General features: G+C 39.9%; 4 protein-coding genes across 22 annotated transcripts in view; 2 read left to right on the plus strand and 2 right to left on the minus strand.

The window, feature by feature from the left end:
• LOC123982546 (transmembrane protein 150A-like) overlaps window positions 1–6892 on the plus strand; it is a 32225-nt gene extending 25333 nt beyond the window's left edge. Inside the window, exons 7-8 of the mRNA XM_046068135.1 lie at window positions 4301–4478; window positions 5690–6892. Coding sequence (XP_045924091.1) covers window positions 4301–4478; window positions 5690–5937 — 426 coding nt within the window. The 3' untranslated portion in view covers window positions 5938–6892. The remainder of the gene's footprint in view (window positions 1–4300; window positions 4479–5689) is intronic.
• Window positions 6893–6910: 18 nt separating this feature from the next.
• LOC123982545 (S-adenosylmethionine synthase-like) lies at window positions 6911–17953 on the minus strand. The gene is made up of 9 exons (XM_046068134.1): window positions 17632–17953; window positions 15436–15513; window positions 13941–14063; window positions 13195–13307; window positions 12789–12932; window positions 11540–11758; window positions 10585–10767; window positions 9523–9656; window positions 6911–9391 (listed from the first exon to the last, which is right to left on the minus strand). Exons 1-9 carry the CDS (start codon window positions 17720–17722, stop codon window positions 9289–9291), a joined length of 1188 nt encoding a protein of 395 aa, XP_045924090.1. The 5' UTR covers window positions 17723–17953; the 3' UTR covers window positions 6911–9288.
• An 823-nt stretch (window positions 17954–18776) lies between these two features.
• ghrhr2 (growth hormone releasing hormone receptor 2) lies at window positions 18777–25960 on the minus strand. Its single transcript, XM_046069500.1, is given in 13 exon segments — window positions 18777–20355; window positions 20438–20479; window positions 20790–20919; window positions 21028–21119; window positions 22404–22470; window positions 22544–22604; window positions 22691–22844; window positions 23377–23509; window positions 23622–23725; window positions 23886–23995; window positions 25106–25213; window positions 25317–25440; window positions 25664–25960. Coding segments are annotated over 13 exon segments (1272 nt in total). The 5' UTR covers window positions 25718–25960; the 3' UTR covers window positions 18777–20262.
• Window positions 24486–26815, plus strand: part of mapta (microtubule-associated protein tau a) — a 41128-nt gene continuing 38798 nt past the window's right edge. For 16 of the 19 annotated variants that reach the window (XM_046069481.1, XM_046069495.1, XM_046069498.1 and 13 more), the window contains exons 1-2: window positions 24486–24765; window positions 25924–26036. The gene's annotated coding sequence lies outside the window, so the exon portion shown is untranslated. Of the gene's footprint in view, window positions 24766–25401; window positions 25488–25923; window positions 26037–26815 lie in introns of all 19 variants that reach the window. The other 3 variants (XM_046069483.1, XM_046069482.1, XM_046069484.1) reach the window with 2 other exon arrangements.

The raw sequence follows: 26815 nt of genomic DNA on the forward strand, positions 1-26815 counted from the left end.
TTTAAAAGTGAAGTACATTTTGCTGATGAAACTTTTGTTCTTTTAACTTAAGGGTAACCTGTGAAATTTTATTGGAAACAAAGTTTCTGTTTACAGACAGTCTTAAACTGGACTTTTATTGCATTAAGGGGGACAAGTAAAGGTTAAATCCAACTTTACTGCTGTGTATCTTCACACATCACTTGCAAAAATACCGGAACAGTCCCGAATTACGAGCAGCTGTCCCGACCCCTTTCTGGTTTGTCCCGAAAATTAGACCTAACATGAGTTTTGATTATAGCCTAATTAAACATTAAATACCGATCGTTGTATAGTTCTCTTGCTCCAGCAGGGGTTGCAGGTTATCTGTCCATTGTGTCAACAGCGTTGTTACAGCCACAAACTAACACTCGTCGTGCTCTTTTCCGCAGTTGTGTTTTTCCTAATAACAGACAGGGAATTTCATGAACAAAAATAATTAATTTTAGTGTTGTGTTTTGATTTTCACGTGTTTTAATGTTCATTGACACTCAATGTACCGGTAGCCACGCCCCCATTCTCATCTGGTCACCCTAATGTTGAGTGTTTGTTCACAAATCAAAAACAAATTAGTACGTACTCAGAAATACACTAATTCAGTAACGCAAAACTTTTTACATCATAGAATTACTACCTTAACATTTTTTGGCCACCTGGGGGCAGCAGAAACAAGAACATACAGAAACAAGAAAATGTCAGTGAACACATCACTGACGTATTCTCGCCTTTCAAATTAAAACTGGGGCAGGCAACGTTTGAGAAACTAGCAAGAGACGGCTAGACTTTAAAAAACTGCTGAAAACATCCCACCCCCTCCATCCAAAACACATTTACAGTACAGAGTGCGTGCAGGTAGACAGAATTGCTTATTTACAAATCCAGCAGTTGCAGAGCAACACTATCATTCATTCAGAGACGTGTTTCTTTCCAGTGTGATGAATATTAGTTCGATATTCATAACACACTACTTAGTCTTTGCTGAGTTTTCACGCTCTCATCTGTCATTTTATACTGTGTGTGGCTGCGGCTGACGTCCCAGTTTGACTCCTGTACATGTCCCTTTAACTATAATTCGGGGTACATCATCCAATTCACCCACGAGTGGTTAAGGGTGGTCCCCCCTCTTCTCTCTGATTGGCTGCAGGGCCCTCCTCCCTGTCTGTGCTAAGTCGTGTATAATGAACCTCAGTGTTTGCCTCGGAGTAAACATGGCAGGAGTCCTTGAAGGGCTGATGTACTGTATAAACACGGTCCATACTGACACATCTACAGAGTCATAAACAACCACGTACACACAAGGGCTGTTTATATCTCGGAGACGAAGTGTTGATGTTGGACTGGACTTTCTGGAAATCATGAATGAGGCAGCGCGGTGGCTCGATGGTTAGCACTGTCGCCTGGGTTCGATTCCCTGCTGGAGCTTTCTGTGTGGAGTTTGCAAGTTCTCCCTGTGTTTGCGTGGGTTTCCTCCAGGTGCTCCAGTTTCTCCCCACCATCATAAACACGTATGTTGGGTTAATTTCTCCAGTCAGTGCCCTTGACCACTGGCTTATATATGGTGTTGCTCCTCGGGCTCTACACAGTTGGCTGCAAACTGCTCCAAATTAGGATGGGTTGAATACAGAGAACTAAATTTGATTTTGATTGAGAAGGCCAAAGAGAGGCACGAAAGAGACATGACAGCTCCCCAAAAGTGAAGCCAGAACATCTTGATCGCCCCCTGGTGGCTGGCTGCAGTAAACGTGTAAATGTTGGATAGTTTTTGTCACGCTGATGTTTGTTCAAGTGTTAATTTTTCTGATGAGTTTGGTTTTGAATGGTTATTTGATGCTACAAAACTGGTGTTTCACATCATGATTGACAGATGAGCCCTGCTTGCGATTGAGTCGGGCTCCAACCTCGAGTCCTAATGTGCAGACTCTAGCTCCAAATGATGTCACCAGCGCATATCCCGTATATCTGAGCTTCATTTTTGTATAGTGGGAAGAAGTGGAGCTGTGTTGTCCATGTCTAAAACCCAAATACATTCAATTTGCAATCAGAGAATTTTGGGCATTTTTTCTTGATATATGCCCCCCAAATTGCTGCACTTTTCAATCAAATGGAAATATTCTAGATGTGTTGTGCATTGTTTTATACACATTTCACCAACCTTGGCAAATTTAGTACTTTCAGAAACTTTCCACAAGTATTTAAAATAACTGGGTTCAAACAAATTGGCGGCATGAGTTTGTAATGACTTACCCACAGACAGGTCAGTGGGGTTTCGATAAAGAGAGGGTCCAACTGCAGACCTTGTGTCTGAAGAAGAGAGTAGAGTCCCCAGATAAGAGGTGGTGAACAGTGCTGAACGTGTAGATTTGTTGGTTTTCCTCTAATGTTCTTGTTGAATTTCATATTTGAAACTGCATCTTAAATGGATGCAGCCTCCTCACTGCAAAGTACTTCTCCTAGTCTACACATGAATAGACAACTTTTAGGTGGTTTGTGTTGAACCAGCAAATGTATAAATCAAGCAGAACGTATGTCTGCTTGCTCTCTGGTCTCTTCCCTGTAATTACAACACTTAAACGGCTGTGATGTCTTCCACAATGCACCTCTGTCATTCACTCACACAACTCCATGTTCAGGATGTGTCATCACCATACCAGCTGCTGCTTTGAAAATATGTGTGTGCACAGAATACAGGAACTAATCAGACATGTATAAATGCAGGGAAGATTCACTTCCTCTGTTAATGAAGCTGAAACTGGATGATAAAATTACAGTACCACACTGTTCATCAGCTCTTGAGTTTAAGTTGACACGGCTTCGTCTCTTTCAGTGTCAGAGATGATAATTGAGATGATCTCGTGTCCTTTGTAAATTGGTGTCATTACAGTTTTTTTTCTCTCATCTTGTATTTTCAGGGTGCAGATCGCCTTGTCTTTGTCCTGTGAGGTTCTATGTCAGATGTTACTGTAAGAGTAATTACCCACAATGCCTGTGTTAGGTCACGATGGCCCCTGTGTTATGTGTTCGTGTGCAATTTGTGTTTTTATCAGCTTTGTTGTGTCCAGACGTCCCCACAAGGAATGAGGCTCAGATGTTTTTTAGATTTAGACTTAAGGTTGAGGGTTAACCTTTTGCACGTGTTTTTAAGGGTCAAGAAAATGAGCGTGGAGAGAATTTAATCAGTATATTAGCAACACAAATGTGTTCAGCGTCAGCTCACTTGTACCAGATTTAGTATAATATTCAGATAAAGCACATGTGAGATGGTTATCTTGAAAAAAAGAAACTAAACATCCATCATCTTTGAACTAAATGCAAATGTTAGCATGCTAACATGCTCGCAGTGACAATGTTGCAGATGTTTATAATGTTGAACATGTTCACCACCGGTTTGTGCTTTATTCTGGTATTGCTGGACTTGAGTGCAGCGTTTGATACTATTGACCACGGCATTCTTTTGGACAGACCGAAGCGCTGGGTGGGTATATCAGGAACTGTTCTGAGCTGGTTTACCTCATACTTGTCAAATAGGAAGTGTTGTGTTTCTATTAACAATTTTAAGTCTTTATTCTCTTTTATTAATTATGGTTATAAGTTAATTGTGAGAGGAAGATGAATGTGTGTACCAAATTTCATGGCAATCCATCAAAGCGTTTAGACGAGACATTTTACAAAACAAAAACACAAATGCGAACCTCAAGGTGGCGCTACAGGAAAAGTCTCCACATTGTCTGCTACATCGTCTGGGACCCATGAATGTGTGTACAAACATTTGTTCCCCTCTATAAGATATTTTCAGGATAAGTGAAGACTTGTCTGGGGGATGACCATTAGGATTCAGCCTCTTGGCAACATGAATGTCTGCCCAAAGTTGTTGAGATATTTCAGTCTGGACAAAAGTGGAGGACCAATCGACTCTCCGTTCGCAAAGCCATGCTGCTAGTGTGGCAAAAAACAGAAGAAAGATGGGGAAGGACAAAATGCAAGACATTAGAAATAAACTGCAGCTGACGAGGAAGCAAGAGTAACGAAAGTAAAGGGCAGAAACTATAACTACGGGTTATGTATGAGGATGCCCATTCTTGTAATGTTATATGAAGTAATTCCCTCCTGTCCCCACGAGTACAAACATTAGGTGATAATGGAATAGTGAGACCTACATGATGACCCAAAACCTCTTCTTACATTTCTGTAAACAAACTAATACTGTGCAGATTCCCTGAGGTTAAATAGTAGCCTGCCTAGCAGGAATTTAAGTGTTTTGCATGTTTGTGTGTTTATTTCTCAGGTGGATTTTGCCAAAGTCCTCCACTACGTTGGGGCCGGAGTAGCCTTCCCCTCCAGCATGCTGTTTGTGTGTCTTCAGTCGGCTCTTACCTACAGACTGGCCAAGACCCAGGAGGAGTACCGAATGGGTCACTTACGTGTTGGGATGACCCTGCTGGCGCTGATCGCCTTGGTGCTCAGTATCCTACCAAAATGAAGCAAATGCTGTGTTTCGGCTAGCATTGTCTTTTTAGCAAAAGTCGTAATGTTTAAGGTATTTTTTTCTTTTGCTTTGTGAGTTTTAGACTGTAAAAGAAGACACACCTACTATACACTTTTGCTTAATACTGTATATATAGATATACAGATACAGATTAATTCCCAACTTCAGGGAATTTTTTGAGCTCTGAAGTGAATTGTGACATCTAGTTTCCTGAATGGCATGGAGGTGTGTGTTACGTTTCGCTTGCACGATCTTGGGTGTAAGTTTCTTGGCTGTCACTCTGACTATGATGCTCTATCGTCCTTCCCTCATGTTCAGAGGTTATGTGCGTAAACTGTGTTACATGGCCCCCTGCTGCAGAAAACGCAGTCTTACATCCCTCTGCATGAGCAGAGCACGGCTGAATCCAAACATCCACCCTCTGGACTTTTGAAAACGGCCCATAAAGGTCTTCGGCCGTACATATTGTAACATGTCTGACCTGCTCTCGGTCGTCGCGTCACATTTGCAAGGGCACAAGGAGATAAAATATACTTTAAGACAAGATCTCGAGTACAATGCCAAAAGCTCGACAAAATAAGCCATCTGTCATATTTTTTCGAGCATATCCAAACCAAATTTACCTTGGTAACTAGTGTACGATAAGCAGTGGTGGAGGAAGTATTCAGATCCTTTGTTTAAGTTAAAGTACCACTACTACTACAAATGTACTAGGTCCTGCATTGCAAATGTTACATAATGTTACATACTTTTACTTAAGTATTAAAAGTAAAAGAAAATGGCCCCTGTGACTGTTATCAATTGTTTTGTCCAACCAACAGTCCAAACCTCAAAATTATTAAAAATAAATTTTTACATTTGTGAAGCTGGAACCATGAAATGTGTTTGCATGAAAAGTGATTTAAACGATAATTTTATGTCAATCAATGAATCGATTGAACAGACATTGGTTTCAGCTCTACTTTATATATTGTCAAGTGCAGTAGTTTAATTTAAAACAAAGCATCATATTTTATTAACTTAATGTGTTTTGTGTGCAAAAATGTTAATTGATAAAGTAACTAGTAACTAAAGCTGTCTTCGTACTTTCATTCTTTAGATAACACACCCATAATGTCTCTGTGTGTTCACTGACCTTGTCTCACTCCTGCTGTGCAGCCATTGTTCTCCTTAACCTCTGATCTCCAGGTGGAGTTTTCTTTTGCCAGGAGAGCTTCACCCTGCAGCACGCCTCTGCCGTCTTTGAGTGGATCTACTGCATGCTCATAATGCTCTTCTACGGGACTTTTGCCTTTGAGTTCGGGGGCATGTCGGGGGACACCCTGATGGTCCTGTCCAGAGGAGGGGGAGTACAGAGCTTCTCCACATCTGAACACAAGACAGAGGTGGGCGGCGGCTCCAACCACCACCAGCCTGAGAGCTTATCGATTCTGTAACCAAACTTCAGTGTGCTTCAGCATCCCTGGAGGTCAAAGGGCAACATACATGGGCCAATCTGGAAGACACCAACATATAGTCTAGAGCCTGGAAGCTGCATCCTGCATATCCTTACTCTCAGTTTTGCACATAGCCATTGTGCCAAAGCTTTTCTGCTCAGCAGTGATCAAAGATTCAGACTTTACAGACTTGTCCTGCTTTGTAAAAGCGCAGGCCTCACTGCAAAACATTGCACAATATTGTAAGTGCCTTTCTGAAATACAAAGGCCACCAAAGAGATATACATGTACACTCACGCACACAGTCCTTGCTGTTTGTTTTAATTCTCTTACTGAAACAATCACTCTCTGAATTCCTGGCAGAAGTGGCCTTTTATCAGATTGAATGTCCTGGAAAGGCCTTGATGTCGCTCCTTGCCGAGCAGAAAGCGGTTTGTTTAAACATTCAGACACCAAGATCTTAATTGTTTACTCAGGAAGTTTGTTACATAATCAGCTTTCCCTCACTAGTAAGGTGAAGTTTTCCAAAAAAAACTTACAATAGATGGAGAGTTGCTGTGTGCCAAGAATAATTTGTTAAATTCAGTGTGGGTGAAATGTTATTAAAACATTTTTTTTATGTCCCAAAATATGTCGGTTCTTGTTGGACAGTTTTTAATGTTTTTCTAAGTGTATCTTCAAGTTATGATATCCAAAGAAACTTTATGACAATATGGACCAAGTAGCTGCCTCGTATTGCACAGATAAGCTCTGTTGTATATTTTGTTGTATCAACTCTTGCATTATTGCTCTCAGTTACAATGACACTTACAGTTTCAATGGGACCAAACTATTCAGTAGAGAGGAATGTTGTCATGCTGGATTTGATAATATACAGAAATACTTTTCCAAAAAAAGAATTCATAAATGTATGCATAGAACAAAAGAATTAAAGCAAAGTGGTGGGAAAAGATGATTTTGTTGTTTTATGCAGTCCTTGTTAAAATATTTTTATTGTTCAAAAATCATTTACATAATTTTCCCGGACTAATGACACCGTATGTGGTTCACCTTCAGATGAGACGTATCCCTCTGAAGGTTGCAGATTCACAAGGGACTTCTTTGGGAATCCATCGTTTTTTTTCACATCATTCTCATCCTTGCTTTGCAAGTGTCTGCAGGTCTCCATGGTGATGGTGGTTCACACTGTTTTAGTATCAAATAATATAAAACTGTTTGTGAAGATTCTCAGTCATCTTCAGGCATCTAGTTCTCTAAGGTGGGTTAAAATAAAGGGCAACTGGACTTGGGTTGAGGTTGCATAAAGACGTTGTTTCACCTGTTATACAAGAGGCTTCATCAAATCTGAACTGAAGAGAACCACAGAAGCGTCTTGGATGAGAGGTGAAACGTCTTCAAACAACCTCAACCAAGTTCTGTTGCCCTTGATTTTACCTTTCCTTGGAGTTAATCTCAAGCAACGACCTTAAAAGAAGAAGTTCAGAATACAGCTTTGCGTGTCAATTTCCTACTGAAACTCTAAAACTAGTAAGCCTTTCAGTCTATACTGAATGTAACCATTTAAAAATCTTTAAGGCTTCCGATTGTCCAACTAAAACCTGCAGATATTCTGTTAAATGAAAAGCATTCAGGCTTTCTCGAATGCCCAAGTTATGAGTCTTCTTTGGAACATCGACTGTGTTTCCTGATCACGTCTCAAGTGTCTGCAGGTGTTCATATTGTTTTAGTACCAAATAATATGAAACTTAAGACAGTTTCCTCTCGGACGTGGACCTAGGAAGAAAATATAATGGTTTGTGCAATGATTTCATACCGAAAAAGAAAACAAGAGCTCTGAATACTATTAAGTCTGAATGTAATCACTTTCAGATCTTCAAAGGCTTTGGGTCATGCAGTGTAGCAGACACTTTACTAACAGCGAGCTATCTACCATATAGAAATACTGACAATAACAAAAATATATGACATAAATGTTGAAATGTTAAATGAAACATGCAGGTTTTCTCAAATTCCCACCTGAAAAGTCACTAATGTTTGAAACATCTTTGGGACATCTACTGTGTTTCTCCCTCCCTGACATCATCTTTATTTTGTCTTTTTGCATAGATCAAGTGTCTGCAGGCCATTTGGTTTAATACCAAATAATATAAAACAATATTTTAATCTCAAATATGGACCTTAGACACGGGCACAGAGTCAATTTAATAGACATGCACAAGTTTGTTCATTGATTTCTGACATCACATCTTTAAGTTTAAGACCTTAAAGGGCTTCAGATTATAAAACTAAATCCTGCAGACACACTGCTAGCAGCCAGCTATCTATTGTATAAAAATACTGACAACAATATAATAATAATAAAATATCTAGTGTAAGAATCGCTGACATTTGAAACGTCTTTGGGGCATCTGCTGTATATCTTCTGTGATCACATCTCGCCTTTGTTTTGCTTCAGATCATCCAGTAACATTAAACCCCTGCAGATACTCCAACTGTCTATTGTATGAAATAAATGTGAGGAGGCATTTCTCTAATTCCAAATTTATGAGTCACTGCCATTTGATATCTGCTGTCTATCTTCCCCTCCTGTCATGACATCTCTTCGTTTTGCAGTCATTTTGTGTAGTGTCTGCAGGTCTTGATAAAATCTTAAAAGTTTTAATACCAAATGATATAAAACTATAAAACTCCCATCGACCTTGGAAGAAATAAAATTCTGGGTACAGGTTTGATTTCATGCTGAAAATCAAAACATCAAGACCTCTAAAAACTACTGACACTTACAGTCTTTACTGAATATACCTTTAAGATCTTTAAAAGGTTTAGATCATCCAAAGTAACGCTAAAACCCGCAGACACTCTGCTAGCATCGTACAGTATTAATCATATAAAAATACTGACAACAATAACAAAAATTTAGATTTTAACTTAAGACACTGAAGTGGTTTCCACAATGTACCCGTAAACATGGCTGCTCTCCCTTTAAATTTGGTCATTCACTTATTACTGGACAGAAAAGTCAGGATCTCTCGACCAGTTTAGGTGTGAAACAAGCTGCAGGCATGCAACTGTACGCTGAATCTATGGGACAAAAATACCAAGTCGCTCGCTCATATTTCAGGTTACTATTGAGGGGCTTTCAATTACAGATGAGACCTCTTTCTCACCGTCCAATCACCAGCGGTTATCTGCACCCACCCTTACCCAATCCTGCACACCCTCGCAGCTGCCTTTCTCTTACTGGGTTACAGGAGCACGAGGGCAGCTATCTATACATCACTGACACTCCCGCACACACACACACACACATACACACACACACAAACACACACACACAGATACACGGATACTCTAGAAGTTGAGGTTCTTTGGGACCTCCCAGGGAAACTCCTTCCTGCCAAAGTGTCCGTAGCAGGCCGTCTTCTGGTAGATTGGTCTCTTCAGCTCCAGGTCTCTGCAGCACAATCGAGCAATAAAGACATATGAATTCTTACAGATTAAACATGTCCTTGTACGTCCCACAACAGTCATACTGAATATACTGTAACAACAAAGCTGATGCACTGTCATTAGTTAAATGCTGACCTGACGATGACGCCGGGTCTGAGATCAAAGTTTTTATTGACAATCTGCAGAAGCTCCTTCTCGCTCTTCTGAGAGGAGCCGTAGGTGAACAGAGAGATGGACAGAGGGTGGGCTACTCCGATCGCATACGCCACCTGAAAATACAGACAAGAGACGCAGTAAATCTCTGATGACTTTTTTTGATGGCTATTTATGTCAGAGGTTGCAGGCCTCTGGGGCAACTTGGGGTTAAGTGTCTAGCTCAGGGACACAGTGGGGATTTTAACCCAGGTCTCTCACACCAAAGGCTTGTGACTTGCCATCACCACCCATTTGTAATACAGAGAGTTTCAGTTATTACAGTAATCAGTATTTAAGCCTGTGCTCAGGGTTAAGAGTTTGGTTTTGTGGATGCATTGAACTCCTTGCACAAGATGCACTACATGGTCAAATGTATGTGGAAACCGGAGCATTTTGGAACCTGGCTGCAGGGATTTGCTCCCATACAGACACAAGAGAATCAGTGATGTTGGGAGATCAGATCTGGCTCACAGTCAACGTTCCAGCTGAGGTCAAGACTCTGCTTCCACACAAAACTGGGAAAACATTACTTTATGGAGCTGTCTTTGTGGACAGGGGGACTGTCATGTTGAAACAGTTTCCTGTTTACTATTATCTAAATAAATAAATGCTGCATTTGATACTGCTTAGTGTCAGCCAAGTTGTTAAAATGAATCATCATTAAAATAGCTTCCTGTGATCGTGAAAACTTCTTTGTCCGTTTCTTATTTTCATAATATAACATATTTCTGGGGTGCTCGTGATGATCAAAAAGTTGTGAAACTTGGCACACATGTCACAAATGGGTGTAGCAAATGATGCTCAACATTCTCAAGGAAGAATAAAATGCTAAATGCATTAAACACAAATTCAGAAATTACACAGCTGAGCCAAATTATAACACGGTTTGTGTTTTAGCTGTCAGGTTAAACAGTTTTTCCTCCAAGCTTCAGGATAAGATCCATGCCAAACATCACAGATGTCTTGTATATTCTGGAAGGATTTGTTGACGAGTGATCCCACCTGCACCAGCACCCGCCTGCACAGTTTGGCCTTCACCAGAGACTTTGCCACCCAGCGGGCAGCGTAGGCAGCTGAACGGTCCACCTTGGTGTAGTCCTTCCCAGAGAAAGCCCCGCCCCCATGGGCCCCCCAACCCCCATATGTGTCGACAATGATCTTCCTGCCCGTGACTCCAGCATCGCCCTGACAGAGAATCACAGAAAGATTTACATTTCCACTGCACACAAACTATTTTTTCAAATGTTTATGTAATGGATGTTTAATTTTACTGTCCTTCAGTATCTCATATTATTGTTTTTTAAGATGTACTAATTAAATAAAGGTTATATAAATGGTGCAGCTGCCTTAACGCAATTGCTTCTGTTTCATCTTGTTTAATCATGCTCTAGAAGTAAGAATGTGCTGCACTTTTCATGCAAAACAATTACATGGGAATGGAAATGTTTAGACACAATGCAATTAATACTTTTCTCATTATTGAGGGTTTTTATGCAGTTTATAGATTGTTAATTTAGTCCATAAAATTTAAGAAAATAGTGAAATATGCTCATCATAATTTCAATATGACTTCAAAACTGAAGATATTCACTTGGATTTGAGCTGCTGAAAAGAATAAAAGTTAATCTTTTAATTGATTAATTGTTTCAGCAATAATATGCTTTAGAGCACAAAATCTAAATTATGCATCTCCACATCTTGTGCAAACTATAAAATAGTAGTAGGAATTTCTGACACAACTTCACCTACATACTTCCAAGATACATGGACAAGAGAAACAGTAACACTTGAATTTTAAACAACAACATTTTTGTGAGACAGGTTTGTGGCTTCGGTCAGAGTCAGCATAACATAACACACTACAAAGAGGATTTAAATAACAACATTAAGATACTGAAGGTGTAGACCTCTTCATCCTGTGGTTAAGGGACGTTCACCACTACCTTAAGCCCTTTACCTGTGGTCCACCGATCACAAACCGTCCGCTGGGCTGCAAGTGATAGACGGTGTTCTCGTCCAGGTACCTTGATGGGACCACAGACTTGATCACCTTCTCCTTCAGGACCTTCTTCTGCTCCTCCAGGCTCACGTAGTCATCGTGCTGCACTGAGATCACCACAGTGTGAACCCTCTTGGGGATCACGGCTCCGTTCTCTTGGGTGTAATGAACCGTCACCTGGATGGGAGCGGAAATTAGGTGGTGGAGAGGAGTCAGCATATTAACTAGAGATGTGATGTTGCATTATACATACATATTTCCTGTGTTGAGGCATGTAATGGTATACATTTTCAACTGTAAGCCGTAACACAAGCAGCTCAAAATATCCTCTTAATGTTTCCAGTTCCAGCTTTTGCAAAATTAAAAAATCCCTGAGTGTTGGGAGTCTCACGTGTGCAGTGAGCTCAAGCACCAACAGGATACTTCTGTGGCATTGCAGAGGCTTCTCCCAGCTCAGATGTTGCATACCAGCGTGCTCTGGTTGGTGTCTGCTGGTAAGCACATTCTGCAGGTCACGGTCACCGCTCCATCTACTACTAGCCTACCGAGTAACACTTGAGTTCCACGCAAACTAAAATATCTCTGGATTTAAAGATGTTTCCATCCATGTGTAGATGCGGCATTTCGTGTGTATATAAATATTTAGCTTTTTATTTTAGGTGAGCGTCTGACCTTTAAGGAGGGTGTAAGTGGTTGAGGTCATGTAAAAGGCAGAGTGATTGAATCAGTACAGAGCAAAGTATATAAACACCCGTGTAAGCCTGGTGTGCGTCCTGTCCAGAGTATACATCTGGCATTTGGGGATTACGTGAACAGCAATTAGATTATTTCTGGAAGTTCACAAATTATTCCTGATGTTGAAGGAAAGATTACGGGCATATTGTCTCATGAAAAAACAGTGAGTTTTACATGAAGCACAGTTACATTCAGGTACATCAGCTAGGCAGGCAGGCAGCCGTTAAGGGCTCTCTGTGGAGAAAAGACATCTGATGTGATTTAGATCAGATTGACGATTAAGTCAATTTTATTGCTGGTTGGTTGATTATAAGAAGATTTGAAAAAGGAAGACAAGGACAGGAGACAAAGTTATTTGTTTGCAATTTAAGAAGTTATGTTCATGTCTGACAAATGTTTCACCACTGCAACATTAGTTTTCGGTGTCATACTAGATCAACAGTTATACTGCAGTAGTGTGTGTGGGTTGCACCTGGGTCTTGGAGTCCGGGCGAAGCCAGGGGACGGTCCCATTACGTCTCAGTTCGGCCATCTTAGCGTTGAGTTTGTGAGCGAGGACGACAGTGAGCGGCATTAATTCTTCTGTCTCATCTGTGGCATATCCAAACATGAGACCCTGTCCTCACAGAACGAGAAGTAAAAAGGTTATGTTGTTGTTAATGTCTGTAACCTCATGTTACAGTCGCTTAGTGTTTACAAAGAAATGGTTGGACTCTGTAATATAGCTGTTACGTAAGTGATGAGACACAGTTGTCTCAAGTGATGTTTAAGTTGTCTTTGAAGCATGATTTTGAGTCTCAAGTTCCCCAAAGTCCAAATGGGATGGTTAGCTAAAATGAATAAAACAGTATTTGTGTTGTTGTGTTTTTCCAGATAACCTGGTCTCCAGCTCCAATGTCACTCTCCAGGCGATCAACATGAACTCCCTGTGCAATATCAGGGGACTGCTGCTCGAGGGCCACCAGCACGTTACAGGTCTTATAATCAAAGCCTGGACGTACAGAGAAAGAGACAATGAGTAGAGGCCAGGAAACATGCAGAACTGACTCATTAAATATTAAAAAAAGGTTGTTTATATACACAGACACCAAATCCCAATCCAGCCCAGTTCCCTGTTTTCTGTTTTACTTTGGTAACTCTGTCCTTGTCTGTTCCCGTGTGCTTTACTTCTTGTTTTATTTTGTATTGTTCACTTCTCATGTGTCCTTGTCTAGCTTTGTTTCCTGTTGTTTGATTGCGTGATGTGTTTCAGCTGTGCTTCCCTCCCTGCTCGTCTGCTTGTGTATTTAAGCCTTCAGTTCTGTTCATTCTTTGTGATGTCCTTGTCAATGTTGAGTGTTCTGTCCTGCTGTTGTCCTCAGATTACTCTGGCTTGTTTTTGCTTGTTGGAATTTCCTCAGTTTTGGTATTTGCTTTGTACTTCCATGTAAGCTTGTTTCAGTTTAGCTTTTGTGTTATTAAATATTTTGAACTGCACCTCCTCGCCTGTAGTCTGCGTTTGGGTCCACACCTATGAGTGCACTCAGCCCACCCTTGACAATACGTACCCATTAATTCTAAATAACTGCTGAAGGAACAGGTGCAAATGTGTAAACTCATAAGTTAAACATCTGTTACCGCTCACCTTTGTCTGAGTTGTCGTATCCGATATCTCGGATGGTTTCTCTCACCACCTTCTGGTAGTCCACGTTGGCTCGGGACGTGATCTCACCGCAAAGCAGCACCATGCCAGTCTTACACACCGTCTCTGTTTTAACACACAGAAGAGGACGTGACGCTGCATGTTTGACAACTTGGTACCATAAAGTGTGCAAGTTTCCATCCATCAATTTAGCACTGCTCTCCTATAACACAGTCGTACTCACAATGTTCAGTTTTTTAAAGAAATTATGAAAATGCAGCAGAATCAGAGATATTGTTTTTTTATTCCTTGTCAAAACCTGGTGCCTACATTACCCACAATGCAACTCAACTGTTGCCAGTCAGTAGGTGTGTTAAACTAGTAGCTGCTAATGTAGCCTGGAGCCTGTTTTCCTTTTCAGACTTGTATTCTTCGGCCCAAACTGACTCTGACTCAAGGGACCTCACTTGAGGACGCTTATCAGACTTCACACAGCTCCCTCTGGAGACACTAAAGACTTTATACTACAGTCCTTTTTTTGCATATGCAGTAGTACTCTCCAACACCCGCAATAAATCAGGGGAGGCCTGCTAATCAGATTACGCTCAAACAGTGCTTGCAAATAATTTGAATACCAGGTAAAACGTGAATTCACAAATAAGTGGTGCACTTTTACCGTTTCCTTATTTCTTTTCATGTCAAGGTTTGGTTTGAATTTTTGTTGTCTGCCTCTTGTGTTTTGTTCCACTTTATTTCCTGTCTGTGTCCTCCCTGTTGATAATCACCTGTGTCTCAGCTCTCAGCAGTGTGTCAGTATACATATAGTCTGTGTTTCCTTCTTGTTTTTGTGGGATCATTGTCGTACAGGCCTCGTGTTTGTCATCCTCACCTGTATGTTTGTCTCTGTGGATTTTGTTTCTCACCAGCCTGTTCGGCCTGGATGATTGCTTTTCTTTTGTCTGTAGACCACAGAGTTTTTTGCCTGTTGCTTATTGGATTCTTTTACTTTGGTTTGGGACTGTTTCTTGGACATCTTGGACTTTGACTGCAACCCTCTTAAGTTTGTAAATTTTGTGTTTTTCATTAATAAATTAGAAAAACTGATCCTGCCTTGTTCAGCGTCTGCATCTGGGTCCAAATTCCTGTTCTTTTCCTGCATTTGCACTCGGCAATCGTGACATTTTATTAAATTAACAACAAGTTTACACACACAAATGTTTCGAGATCTGTCTTCTTCGGGGTGGAAGCAGAGAAGTTGTGAGAGCTCGCCACATTTGCTCCTGACTGGCAGCATCCTGAAGGACTTCAAGAGATCTAATATTAAGGCATCAGGTAAAGCTTCCTCCTTGTTTTGACAGAATAATTTAAGTTGTCAGCTTTTCTTTCATGTCGCTTTTTTCCCCCCTTGTGCAAAATCTGTTGGAAAAGTTGACCACATACTGTTTCTCATATTTGTGCGCTACTTCCCTCTGCTGGAGAGAAACACGTTGCTGCTCACCACAAGCCACTTTGGCGTCTGGGTCCTGCTTCAGGTGAGCATCCAGCACTGCATCACTGATCTGGTCACATATCTTATCTGGAAAACAAGAAAAGGATTTAAATATCAGGATCACCATGTGCGCCGGGTTGTTTCCTCGTGTGACCTTCTGCTGCATGTCACATTCCTCATCTGGGCAGAGCCTGAAAATATCAGATTTCACCGCTCCATCGAGGCTGGTTCTACACATCATTCCTGTTAAGAGCTTCTGGCCTATATTTAGCCTCAGCTTGGTGAATGCATGACAGTGTGACATTACAGTACACTGTAACGCCATCAGATCATCAAAGCACCGCCACACTGTTATCAACTACTATACTGAAACACATTCAAATGTCCTTATTTTTAATTGTACTTCCACAATTCACACAGGAACCTTGTACTTTTTACTGCACTACATAGGCTACATCTGAGAATTAAAGTTACTCAGTTTTAAGATTTTTTTTTACACAAAACATATGATCAGTCAGTCCTTAAACCAATAGAAAGAAAATTACAACATATTTTCAGTGCATTCTGCTGCAGCAACCTGCTTTGTTCTTACTTGTTTCAAGCTACAGACACATTTTTACAAGTTGACACATTTGTTGTTTTCATTTGACATTTTTAGGACTAAATTATGCATCGAAACATCTTCATAAGATCAGGGCTTTTGCATATTTAACTGGCCAGACAACTGCATTTTGCTGTTAAACTTTCAGTACTTTTTCAAAAGATAATTTTTTCCCCTATGTGGTGTTGTTATGTCTACTTGAGTAAATGATCACCACTGATGAGGCAGGTGTACAACATCCTTACCTGTGGGGAAATCTTATAACCTGTGTAGTGTGCAACAGTGTGATTATTATTATATGTATCAGAAGAGCTGAAATGATTAATCATCGGAGAAACAATCATCAACTCTTTTGATAATCGCTTGATCGTTTCTGTTATGTATCAGTTGTGTATGTAACAAAAACAGTGAAACAATTTCTCAGGTTCCAGCTTCTCAAATCTGAGGACTTTCTACTTTTCTTTGGGTTTTGGACTGTTGATCGGTCACTTTGGACTCTGGGAAGGTGAAGTAAAATTGTTTGATTATCTGACTGATCACAAATTTGCAGATTAATTGATAAGAGAAATAATTTTTAGTAGTGCACCTGCACATCATACAGTGCAACAAAGTGCAGTGAGACTTGTGGTATCAGCATTATTAACACATTAAACCCACCACACTACAAAACACCTGAGCTAAAGGTTACTGACCCCTGTGTCTGCTGATACATTAATGGGTTAAATGTCAATTAGATGGGAGAAAACCCAGAGTGACGTGAGGACGGCACCATCATACCTGCAGCAAACACTGCCACTGCAGCAGCAACTAGGAGGCTCATAGTTTGTTAATGGACAAATGTCGATTTTGGAAAGAAACGTTTAGCAAAAGGTGAGAACTTTTGTCATGTCGGACTTTCACATATAGCTATTTACTGTAGGCAGTACTTAAAGTCTGGAGTCTCAAACTCACAAAAGAATTGTTCATTCATTTTTGGCCAGCACTTTTGCAACTCTGGTGAGAAAGTGGCTCTAACAGGATCAGCTGTGAGTTATTGCAGTTATTAACTGATTCTTCAAACTGAGAAAATGTAAAAGGAAGCAAATCTGTCTGTAACCTTTGCAATGTGGCCGAACACTTGTTGTTTAATATGAACGTTTATTGAGGTTATTTTCTCAAGTTCACTGAACTAAACTCCTGAGACTAACTAATTATTCAATCTAAATTCAGTTAACTCACATTTCCAAGCAGCAGAAGAGCTTGTGTTTCTAAGTTGAACTCAAAATAATTTATAGTGTAATTGCAACTTTCTTGTGCTTGGATTGAAATCCTATAGTAAGCATGCAGCTACAGTGCAAGTTTAGTCTTTGACAATGCACTAAAGGCAAGTCCAGGATTCATGCTCTAAATACTTCTGAACACAAATTACAGCATAAATCAGTGCTGTGTGACTCCTCAAACTGCTTTTTTTGCTACAGTGCCTCCATGCTCCACTCAGGAGTCTGCACATTCCTCGAAGTCATCAATGATCGCTGAAACATGAACGCGTTTAACGCATGATAACCACTACTCCTCATTCACAATCTGTAGGGAAATGCTGCATGTAGAGGGAGTCCTCCACTCACCAGGGTGTCCCTCTCCCACAGACTCAGAGGTAAACATGAAAGACCCGTCATGGGGAGCGTGGTCGAAGATCCCATCCATTGAACCATTCATTTTGTCTCTTTCAGAGCTGCCTGGCACACTGTAAACCGGAGAGAGCGACGGCAGAAGTGATGGCTGTGGAGCAGAGGAGCTGTTCTAGCACAAGAAGCGTCCTTGTATATCCTGTCAAAACAGGAGAACAAAGATGGACAGATTGTGTGGCAGACTTTGGCTGCAGTCTAAGCTCACAGTCCCAAAGCAGTGCAGCCGGATAACTCTGCACTATATAAGGCAAAGACAACATACACTCGTGCACACACACACACACACATGGAAGGGGGGTGGGTGCCATGTGAACCGGTGGGTGAGACCATTCAGAGGTGGGAAAGGGGAGGTGGGATTCCTTTTTTTCTTTGAGACTTTTTTTAAAAAAAAACTTCTGCCTCACTGACCACTTTGTCAGAAACTGGGCTTGTCAAACTCAGATCCCTCTGAGGATCAAACTAGTTGCCTTAAAATCAGACGGCCGTGCGTTCATTTCATTGGAGGGTAACTTTGAAGCTCCTCCACCGATTCATTCATGTCTACTCTGTGTTTCTTTGTACCTGGGGGCCCCTGAGGTCTCTGATGGGCCGTCTGTGTACACAGGGACATTTTCTCTGCACAAGTCAGAGCTCAGATCTGAACTGATGCAAGGACCAAGTATCTGTAATTTGATTTACTTCGAATAACAATAAAACTATATAAATATATAGACCTTCTGCATCTGGGAACAGTTGGCACCGATGAACCAGACCGGCTTATGTGATTTAAAAGAAACAGAAAATTAAACTCCCTTTATGGGAGCTGAAAAACATTGCAATTTATTTAGCATTCATAAGCAGAATTAATTGTTTATAGCAGAATGTATGCAAAATGTAGTTTTAAATTGATTTAAAGTTTTTGTAAGTGTTAACTGAACTCAAAAAACAACTTTAACTCCTCCTGCTTCTGCATAAACAGATAATAATTTAATGTAAAACAGTTTTAATCGAATGAAATATGTCTTTATTAGATAAGTTTTAATTGCTATGATGATCAAATAAACACTCAAAATGTCATTATTTATGTTTACAATGATGTTTTCACGTGTTATAAACAATTTATTACACATTAATTATCTGTTTATACATGCCAAATGTTAAATGTGGTTGGATGAAGGTAAAATAATGAAAAGAAAACACAACTGAAATGGATTAAAAGAGGAAATTCATTTATCTTGCAGATGAAAAGTGAATCCATTGTGTGTTTTATAATAATTTATATGACATGTGTTTATACTGTATATGATGTGACAATATGGCACTGACTGGATGTATGCAACTCCCTGAACTTGTCCATCCTATGACATACAGCTGTATGAATGTATTTTAAACGACCGCCACTGTCAGCTCTTACTCTGAGGAAACATTGTCTGTTTATCTCTTATTACACTGTTAAAAAAAAAAAAAGGAACACTTAATCATCACAGTATAACATCGAGTTAATTAAACTTCAGGGATTTCTATCCGTCCAGTTAGGAAGCATAGGTGAATCAGTATCACCTGTTGGCACGGTACCTGCAGCCGATTCAGATTATACAGTTAGTCATTGTACTGTTGCAAGAAGGTTTGCTGGACTACAGCTGGACAGGGTCGTAAAGGGCATCAGCCCTAAGGCAGGGTCGGTATCTGCTCCTTTTTGCGAGGAGGAACAGAAGGAGCACTGCCAGAGCCCCACAAAATGACCTCCAGCAGGCTACTGGTTTGGCTACTGACAGAACAAACTCGATGAGTGCGGCACGAGGGCTGACGTCCTCTAGTTGGATCTGTGCTCACAGCCCGGCACCGTGCAACACCAGAATTGGCCGGAACCTCTGGGACATCATGTAGCGCCACTGATGGTCCAGGAGCTCACTTATGCCCTGATCCAGGTCTGGGAGGAGATCCCAGTGGACACAGGGGTGCATACAATCACCCACTTCATAGTCACATTACGAGTTGCCAGTTTGATCAGCCTGTTCATTTTAATTTGTTTGTTTATCAAAACCTGATGTGCGATTTTAGTGTTCCCTTCATTTTTTTTAGCAGTGCAATATATAACAGTGTGTTCCAGGGTGCAAGGTGGTGATGGTGCAGTGGCACATGCCTTTGTTGTGAGAAACAAAGGTTCGATTCTCTCTGCGACACGTCCACCAATGTGTCCCTGAGGAAGACTCTTAACCCCTAGTTGCTCCAGAGGCGTGCGACCTCTGACATAGCAATTTCAAGTCGCTTTGATTAAAACCGACAGCTAAATGAGTAAATGTAAATGTTCACAAACTGTACATGGTCCCTAAACCAAACACAAGAAGGTGAAACAAGTTTTACACACAAACAAAGCAGTAAAGTAGCGATACAACACTTTTTCTTAATGAACATGCATCATTCAGATATTCTGACAAACCTAAAGCCATTTCACCACCGGCAGCTGTTATAACTTGAAAACTCTACATCACACACAAGAAGATAAACTAGTCTGTGTCATTTAAAGATAAATAATAAGCACCAAACTACGTGAAGAAGGACTCAGTGATAGGTTTCTTCATTTGGACTTCAGGGGACACATTCTTGTGTTGGGTGATTGATGGCATTATTTTTTGTCTCCGGCCACCAACTTATCATCGTCCTCTGGATTTCTTTTTGGACCTAAAAGACAAATAATTAATTTTTTTATTTTGACGAACCTGACACTGATGATGAAGAACTTTAAAGTGCAAACACAGCTCACCTCTTCATTTAGAAAGCAGTACAGCAGAGCAACAACAAAACCCTGGTAAACCATGAAAAATCCAAGTTAGGCAACCGAAAATAATTCGTTTTAGTCATTTTTAAAGCAAACATTTGCTGGTTCCAGCCTCTCAATTTACAGTTTTTTTTGTGATATTTGACATTAAAATGAGCATCACAAAATTATAACCTGCAAATGTTACTATTTCCAAACATTTTTTGACCAAGTGATTAATTGATTAATCAAGAAAAGAATCTGAAGATGAAATGATAATGAAAATAATTGTTAGTTTCAGCCTTTTTCTGGGACATTTAAATATTCATTCGATTGGGCGGTATGAGAGATGTGTTACCTGGAAGGAGCCTAAAACTAATTCAAAGTAGAGTCGAGGCCCGACGGCAACGTGTTCTGGGATCAGTGCAAACACGACATAGTGAAGGCCAAACAGAGGGATGAGGAGCAGAGTGGAGCGGACGAGTGTCCTGCAGAGGGCAGCAGACGGCAGGAGAGGCAGGTCAAAGAACGGACAGGGGAGAGAGAGTGGATCTGAGAATAGGGAATAGACAGGTGAGTCGATGACCAAGTCTTACCTGTAGACTTGTGTCTCACTTTGGTTCACATGTGTAGCCTTTGTCTTCTGAACGATGATCCTACTGATGTTCAGGAAGATCACAAGGTTCATCTGTGGATCACATTCAGATACTAACCTGTCTATTTGTGTATGCATTGTATTTTGGCTTATGTATGTATTTAGATGCATTATTGAATTATCTCAGGAGTGTTGTGTGTGTCTGTGATTGTTTTCTTCAGCCTGTGGATACAGAACAGAGATGCTGCTACGTAATGCCTGATGAAGGTTGACAACTGCTTCTCCAATTCATTTTGTGCTGACAGTATTTATAATTTAGTCAGCCCACAACAGCTGCAGGTGTGCATTTTATTGGATTATGTCCTTCTCCCTTAGCTCCATTGTTTTTAAAAACACATAACTGTTGTGTTGTCACTGCTGTGACATGTTTCTTCATCACCATGAACACACACACTGTAGTTTATTTTGACCTAGTCCCACATACACCATCCAGCTGCCCCAAACACTCACTAGAGCCCCACATGTGGATTAATCCACGACAGAAAATAGTCCCCAACAAATGCATTACTTCCTCCTGTTTCAGGAGCATTTGCTAAAAACTTCATTGACTGGCTGTATAATTGTGCCTTTTTTTTTTTAAGTCTGTCCTCAGTAGGACCCAATGGGCTTATGGCTGAGTGATCCAGAGTAGGGAAGTTAGAAATTACATTATAAAGAGATTAATGCCGCCAGTTTGATCCTTTAATATATCGAAATATTTCTATATTTAATTTATTTTTTAGATATTCTGTAACTGTACTTGCAAAATCAGCTTTGCAAGTTGGGAACTCCAAATGGCAATAAGGGCCTTACAATATTAATCATTTAATCCGTTTTGATATAATTTCAATAGCATACACATCAAACTAATGTTTTGCATCTGTGATGCTTTAAAGGAGTAGCTCAACATTATGGAGAATGATTCGCTTTCTTGCAGAGAGTTAAATCAGACGACTGATACCACTCTCATGTCTGTCCGTTAAATATGAAGCTACAGCCAGCACCCTGTTAGCTTAGCTTAGCACAAAGACTGGAAACTGGGGAAACAGCTTGTTTGGCTTTAACACATTATATTTACTTTGTGTAAGTATTTGTTACCTTTGAACAGAGCAAGGCTAAGTTCCTATTTCAAGCAAATAAGCGTATTTCCCAAAACCAGAGCAGGCAAAAGGGCACAATTTCCAAGTCTGGACAATCAAACTTTGTCTGGGTATGTGTTCGCATACAAGCTGCTGTCAGGAGACAGTTAAAATTTTGTCCAGGGAATTGTCCATATATGATCCAAGAATTTTGTTTGGGTAAATGAGAAGAAGAGTTGAAGGCAGAACATGTGCTTACAAAGATAGATAGCAGAATAGGAATCTTGATTATCCACCACAAGCGGCTCTCCAGGTTATCCCAACACCTGCACATTCAGAAATATTACCATCTATTAACATTAAATGTGAAAAAGATTTGCATGTTCACACTTTACTTACCCCTCATCATCAAGCTGTTTCTTCAACAGAGTCCAGATCACAATGGTCACTGATGAAATACCTACGAAATCAGCCCAACGATTACACAAGCAAAATAAAGACCAATACAGGCGAATGGACATAAATACATCTAAATACACAACGTGCCCCAGCCGACGGTGGCTCAGATCCAAAAGAGCTTCCTGGTCTGAGTGAAGGTGAAGAGCAGCAGAGTCTGCAGGTACAGACCCTCCACCAGCAGCCAGGAGAAGTTTGACAAAACACAGAAGTGGAAGAACGTCACTGCTGCTTTGCACTGGAGCTGAGACGACACAAAGGATGTTTTTACATTACAGATATCACAGTTCTGCATGTTTTAGGGGGTGAGAATAAGGAGGTTTTTGGGCATTTCTTTCTCTTGTCCGTGTAAAAAGTATATACATTTTCAAAAAATGTTAGGCTTGCAGTATTTCCTGTTGTGCTTAAATTAGTTTTGCATTAAAGTTAGATTAATTTTTTGTTGATAAGTCAGTTTTCAGTGCATTGCAGTTATAAACAATGATTTATATTGTTTTAGAGATAAAACAATTAGTGAGTTAATCAATAATGGATTTATCGTTTTAGACAATTATCAAGCAAAAACAGTGAAAATATGTGACAATTTCTCAGGTTCCAGCCTCACAAATTTGTCTGATTGTAAACTTTGTGTTTGGGACTTTTCTCAGATTGACATTGTGTCAAAGAAGGAACAAATTAATTGATAAATGAAAAAATATGAAAATAACTGTTTGTTGCAGGCTTAATTTGTATCTAACATTTCAGCCCCACGCTGACTCAGCTGGCTCCGGCCTTACTGTGGACACTGTGCAGTGGTCCGTGCTTTTGCCTGCGAACAACACTGAATCTTTAATGAACACAGCGAGACTTCTGAGCATGAAGGTCACAAACAGGTTGAGGTGGATGTAGTTGCGCGTGCAGAGCAGCTTCCTGAGAGACAGAGGAATATTGTGAAAAACATTTCAGTATAAAACCTTAATTATTTTATCACGGTGTTCATTCTCTAATGAAGAGCTGTGTGGGTTAAAAATAATAAACCCGCCTGAAGCAACAGAAAACCAGAAGAGCGATGAGCAGAGCAGCCAGGGAAACTCCGTATCCGACGCTGTAGATCAACTTCAGGGTGTCAAAGTAACTTTTCTGGAGCTAGACATTAAACAGAAGTGCCATAAAGACCCAAATCTTTGTTTCCCTGCTGACAGAAATAATTTAAATTCATCATTTTGGTGAAATGGGATCAACTGCACTACTACTGCATGCATACAGAACTCAGAGCTAAGAATTCATCGTTACATATCTAGTGTACCTCTTCCTCCTTGTCTTCATCTTCCTCATAAGCTTCATAGTAACAGGCTTGGTAATATGGCAGGCTGGGCTGACTCCATCCTCGGACTGTACAGCTCCGTGTGATGAGAACTGTGAAGAAAATGTTTCAGGATATCAAGAAAGATGAATGTGTTCGAAACTGCAAAATGGTTCCCAGAACAATTTAGTAAATGCAGGATCGTTTTTCTTTCATGTTCTCAGTGTCCACAGTGTTGTTTATAACATGAATTACACTTGGTGAGCTTTTTAAATGTTATTTAGATACAAATACAGTATTTTTAGGCTACTGTTGTCAGGTAAAAAAATAAAAAAGACAATATAAATAAGGCTTTCAAACATAATATAGAACATTGCGTAGGGAGATAACAGTGACAAACATTTTAATTTATAAATTGCATTTAACTAAAAATGTGTATATAAAGGAAATGAAAAGTCAATTATGTATTAGAATTTTAGAATAAAGTCTTTACAATGAAGGAATGTCGACTTCAGAGGAGCTCTAATCAGCTAATTAACTCAAAACACCTGTAAAGGTTTCCTGAGACTGTGATCTCTCTGTCTGGTTCTGGTGCTCACAATGAACTTTTCCATGATATTTAAATTTTGTTTAGATGCACCTGTAGTCAGAGATTTTATAGGCATATCATCAGGTGTATGATTAAACAACTATAACGAACAGGTGCTAATGATCATAACTTTAATATGTCACAGCATTTAAGACAATCGCAGATGTAAATTTAAAGGTTTACAAGTAGGACAAGACATTTAAATCCTCTGTAATTCAATTAATTTATGAGGTGTAGCCTCACATGGTCTTCTGCAGCTGCTGTCTGTGTTGGGAAATGACGTGGATGAGAGAGGTGAGACTGAACCAACAAATTAAAACTGCAGCTGGTAAAACCAAAACAACGAGTTTTAAAAATGGTGCAATGTACAACGCTCTGTGGATTCTTCACCTTTGACTCACTACATGCAGTCATTAGCAACGTTGATACAGAAAATGTGAAAAGAAATTAAATGTTAAACTTGTTGGTGGCTGGTTACAAGATTCCTTTTGGAGATTGCCCTGGAGGAATTAAGACACAATTGGTCCACTTACTTTGTCATAAATGTCACCTTCTTGAAAGGCGATCTTATATTGTTTCCCAAGAAACTACACTTTAGGGAGTTTTTTGGCGTGTGTGATGTCATGATGTGTACCTGGAGGAGTTTCAGGCTTCAGCAGCAGCAGAGGACAGTGGACGGAAACGACCTCTCCTTCAGAGGCAGCTGGCCAACAACTCACTCCATCCCACTCCATCACACAACCTAACAGTAAAATAAAATACGTCACCATATGCGGTGGGACTCAATACTTTGTTTCAGTAGATACCGTATATATTTGCGTATTTGTTTTCAAAGGAAAAGTCACCTGCAGTTACATTACTGTTTGACTGTAGCGATGCGGCAGCGGTGGTTTTGATCTTTAGTTCACACTCTTTTTCTTTGTTTTGTAGATGAAGAACAATTAAACAGTCTGGATGAGTTGATCCAACCTGAGAGATTAAAGCAGGTTCATTTCATCTACCTGTAATTTCCACAGGTGCACGCCTTAGTTTAAGTATTTTTACAGTTTTTTTTATCCTCCTGAAATACTATTATCTATAATTTTGCTAAACTTACAAACTAAAAATGTAAAGACAATTACATCAATGCATAAATAAATGAGTTATACTTTGTTTGATTTACAATAATTTCTTTGAAAAGTTGACAACTCACCATGTGGCTTGTGATGATCAGGACGGAAACAGCAGCAGTCAGTCTGAAGATCATGTTTCACTCATTAAAAAGCAGAAACTTGTTAAATGTACAGTCGCTTTTTGGTTGTTTTATCAGAGGTTGGTGGGAACAAAATCTGTCTCTGCATTAAAAAGCAGGTCTGTTGTTGTTCTCGCATTAAAAAAACAATCTGTGCTTTAAGATTTGGTTTTCAAACGTAGTATTTTTGTTAAATATCTGATAAATATTTTCCCCTTCAGGATTTGAAGCTGCTTCCTCCGTGCAGCTGGACTGATGTGAAGCATTTTGAAGGACAAGATGACTGGACCTGTGATGACGTCACCTGAGCTTCATACTAACTTAACAGTTGGAGGTAAAACGAAAAACAAGGTGCCTTCAATTCACTGCATAATTTATTATTATTGTGGAGTCCTGAAGACCAAAACACGTCGTCGGCTGAGAGTTCCACATGTGCATTAGGTGGAGTTTTCTTTTTATGGTTTATAGTTTAAATAAAGGCACATCCTCCCACGTCAGGAGTTATCATTAAATATTAAACCAAAAAACAACACATGCTGTGAAAAAGGAGAAAACCTGTAGCACCACAGGATGTGTGGCGGGCATACGGATGACTTCACTGTGAGTCTTTCTTCTCTCAAAAAGAAATAATCTCTTTTGATGAGGCCAAACTTCCTTCTACTATGATAAATTTAAATTCTTTTGACACTTAGATTGATAAATAATTCTAAAATATCCAGAAAGTGGCACAGAGACAATCATCTAATCTTCGTACTTGGCCTGTTTAAACATCATGCAAACAGTTTTTACAATTTTACAGTGTGCATGAAACAATATATAGAGACTGGCCTTAGTACTGATATGTTGTGGAAGCTTTATATTGCAAATATTAAAAGAAAATAGGATTTCATGCAGCAGTGAGGCTGTCCAAGGCAGAGGAAGCTCTGCTGAATGCTGCAATGTCTCTCTCTAGTGTTTGATTCCTTGTTCTGCAGCCAGTTTGTTTGCCTGCATTTGTAGAACGTAACCAAGTACATTTACTTAAGTACTAATTCAAAATACTTGTGTTTTGTATGAGTATTTCCATTTTATGAAACTTTATACTTCTTCTTTATACTCTTCTTCTGCAAATAT

The sequence above is a fragment of the Micropterus dolomieu genome, linkage group LG14 (assembly GCF_021292245.1).
Source record: "Micropterus dolomieu isolate WLL.071019.BEF.003 ecotype Adirondacks linkage group LG14, ASM2129224v1, whole genome shotgun sequence".
NCBI classification, from domain to species: domain Eukaryota; kingdom Metazoa; phylum Chordata; class Actinopteri; order Centrarchiformes; family Centrarchidae; genus Micropterus; species Micropterus dolomieu.

Coding starts and splice junctions, on each gene's coding strand:
- LOC123982545 (XM_046068134.1), bottom strand. CDS start 17,722: ATGAATGGTTCAATGGATGGGATCTTCGACCACGCTCCCCATGACGGG. Junction 12,933..13,194: donor ACATTGGAGCTGGAGACCAG/GTTATCTGGAAA, acceptor CTGTGAGGACAG/GGTCTCATGTTTGGATATGC. Junction 10,768..11,539: donor TTGTGATCGGTGGACCACAG/GTAAAGGGCTTA, acceptor ATTCTCTGTCAG/GGCGATGCTGGAGTCACGGG.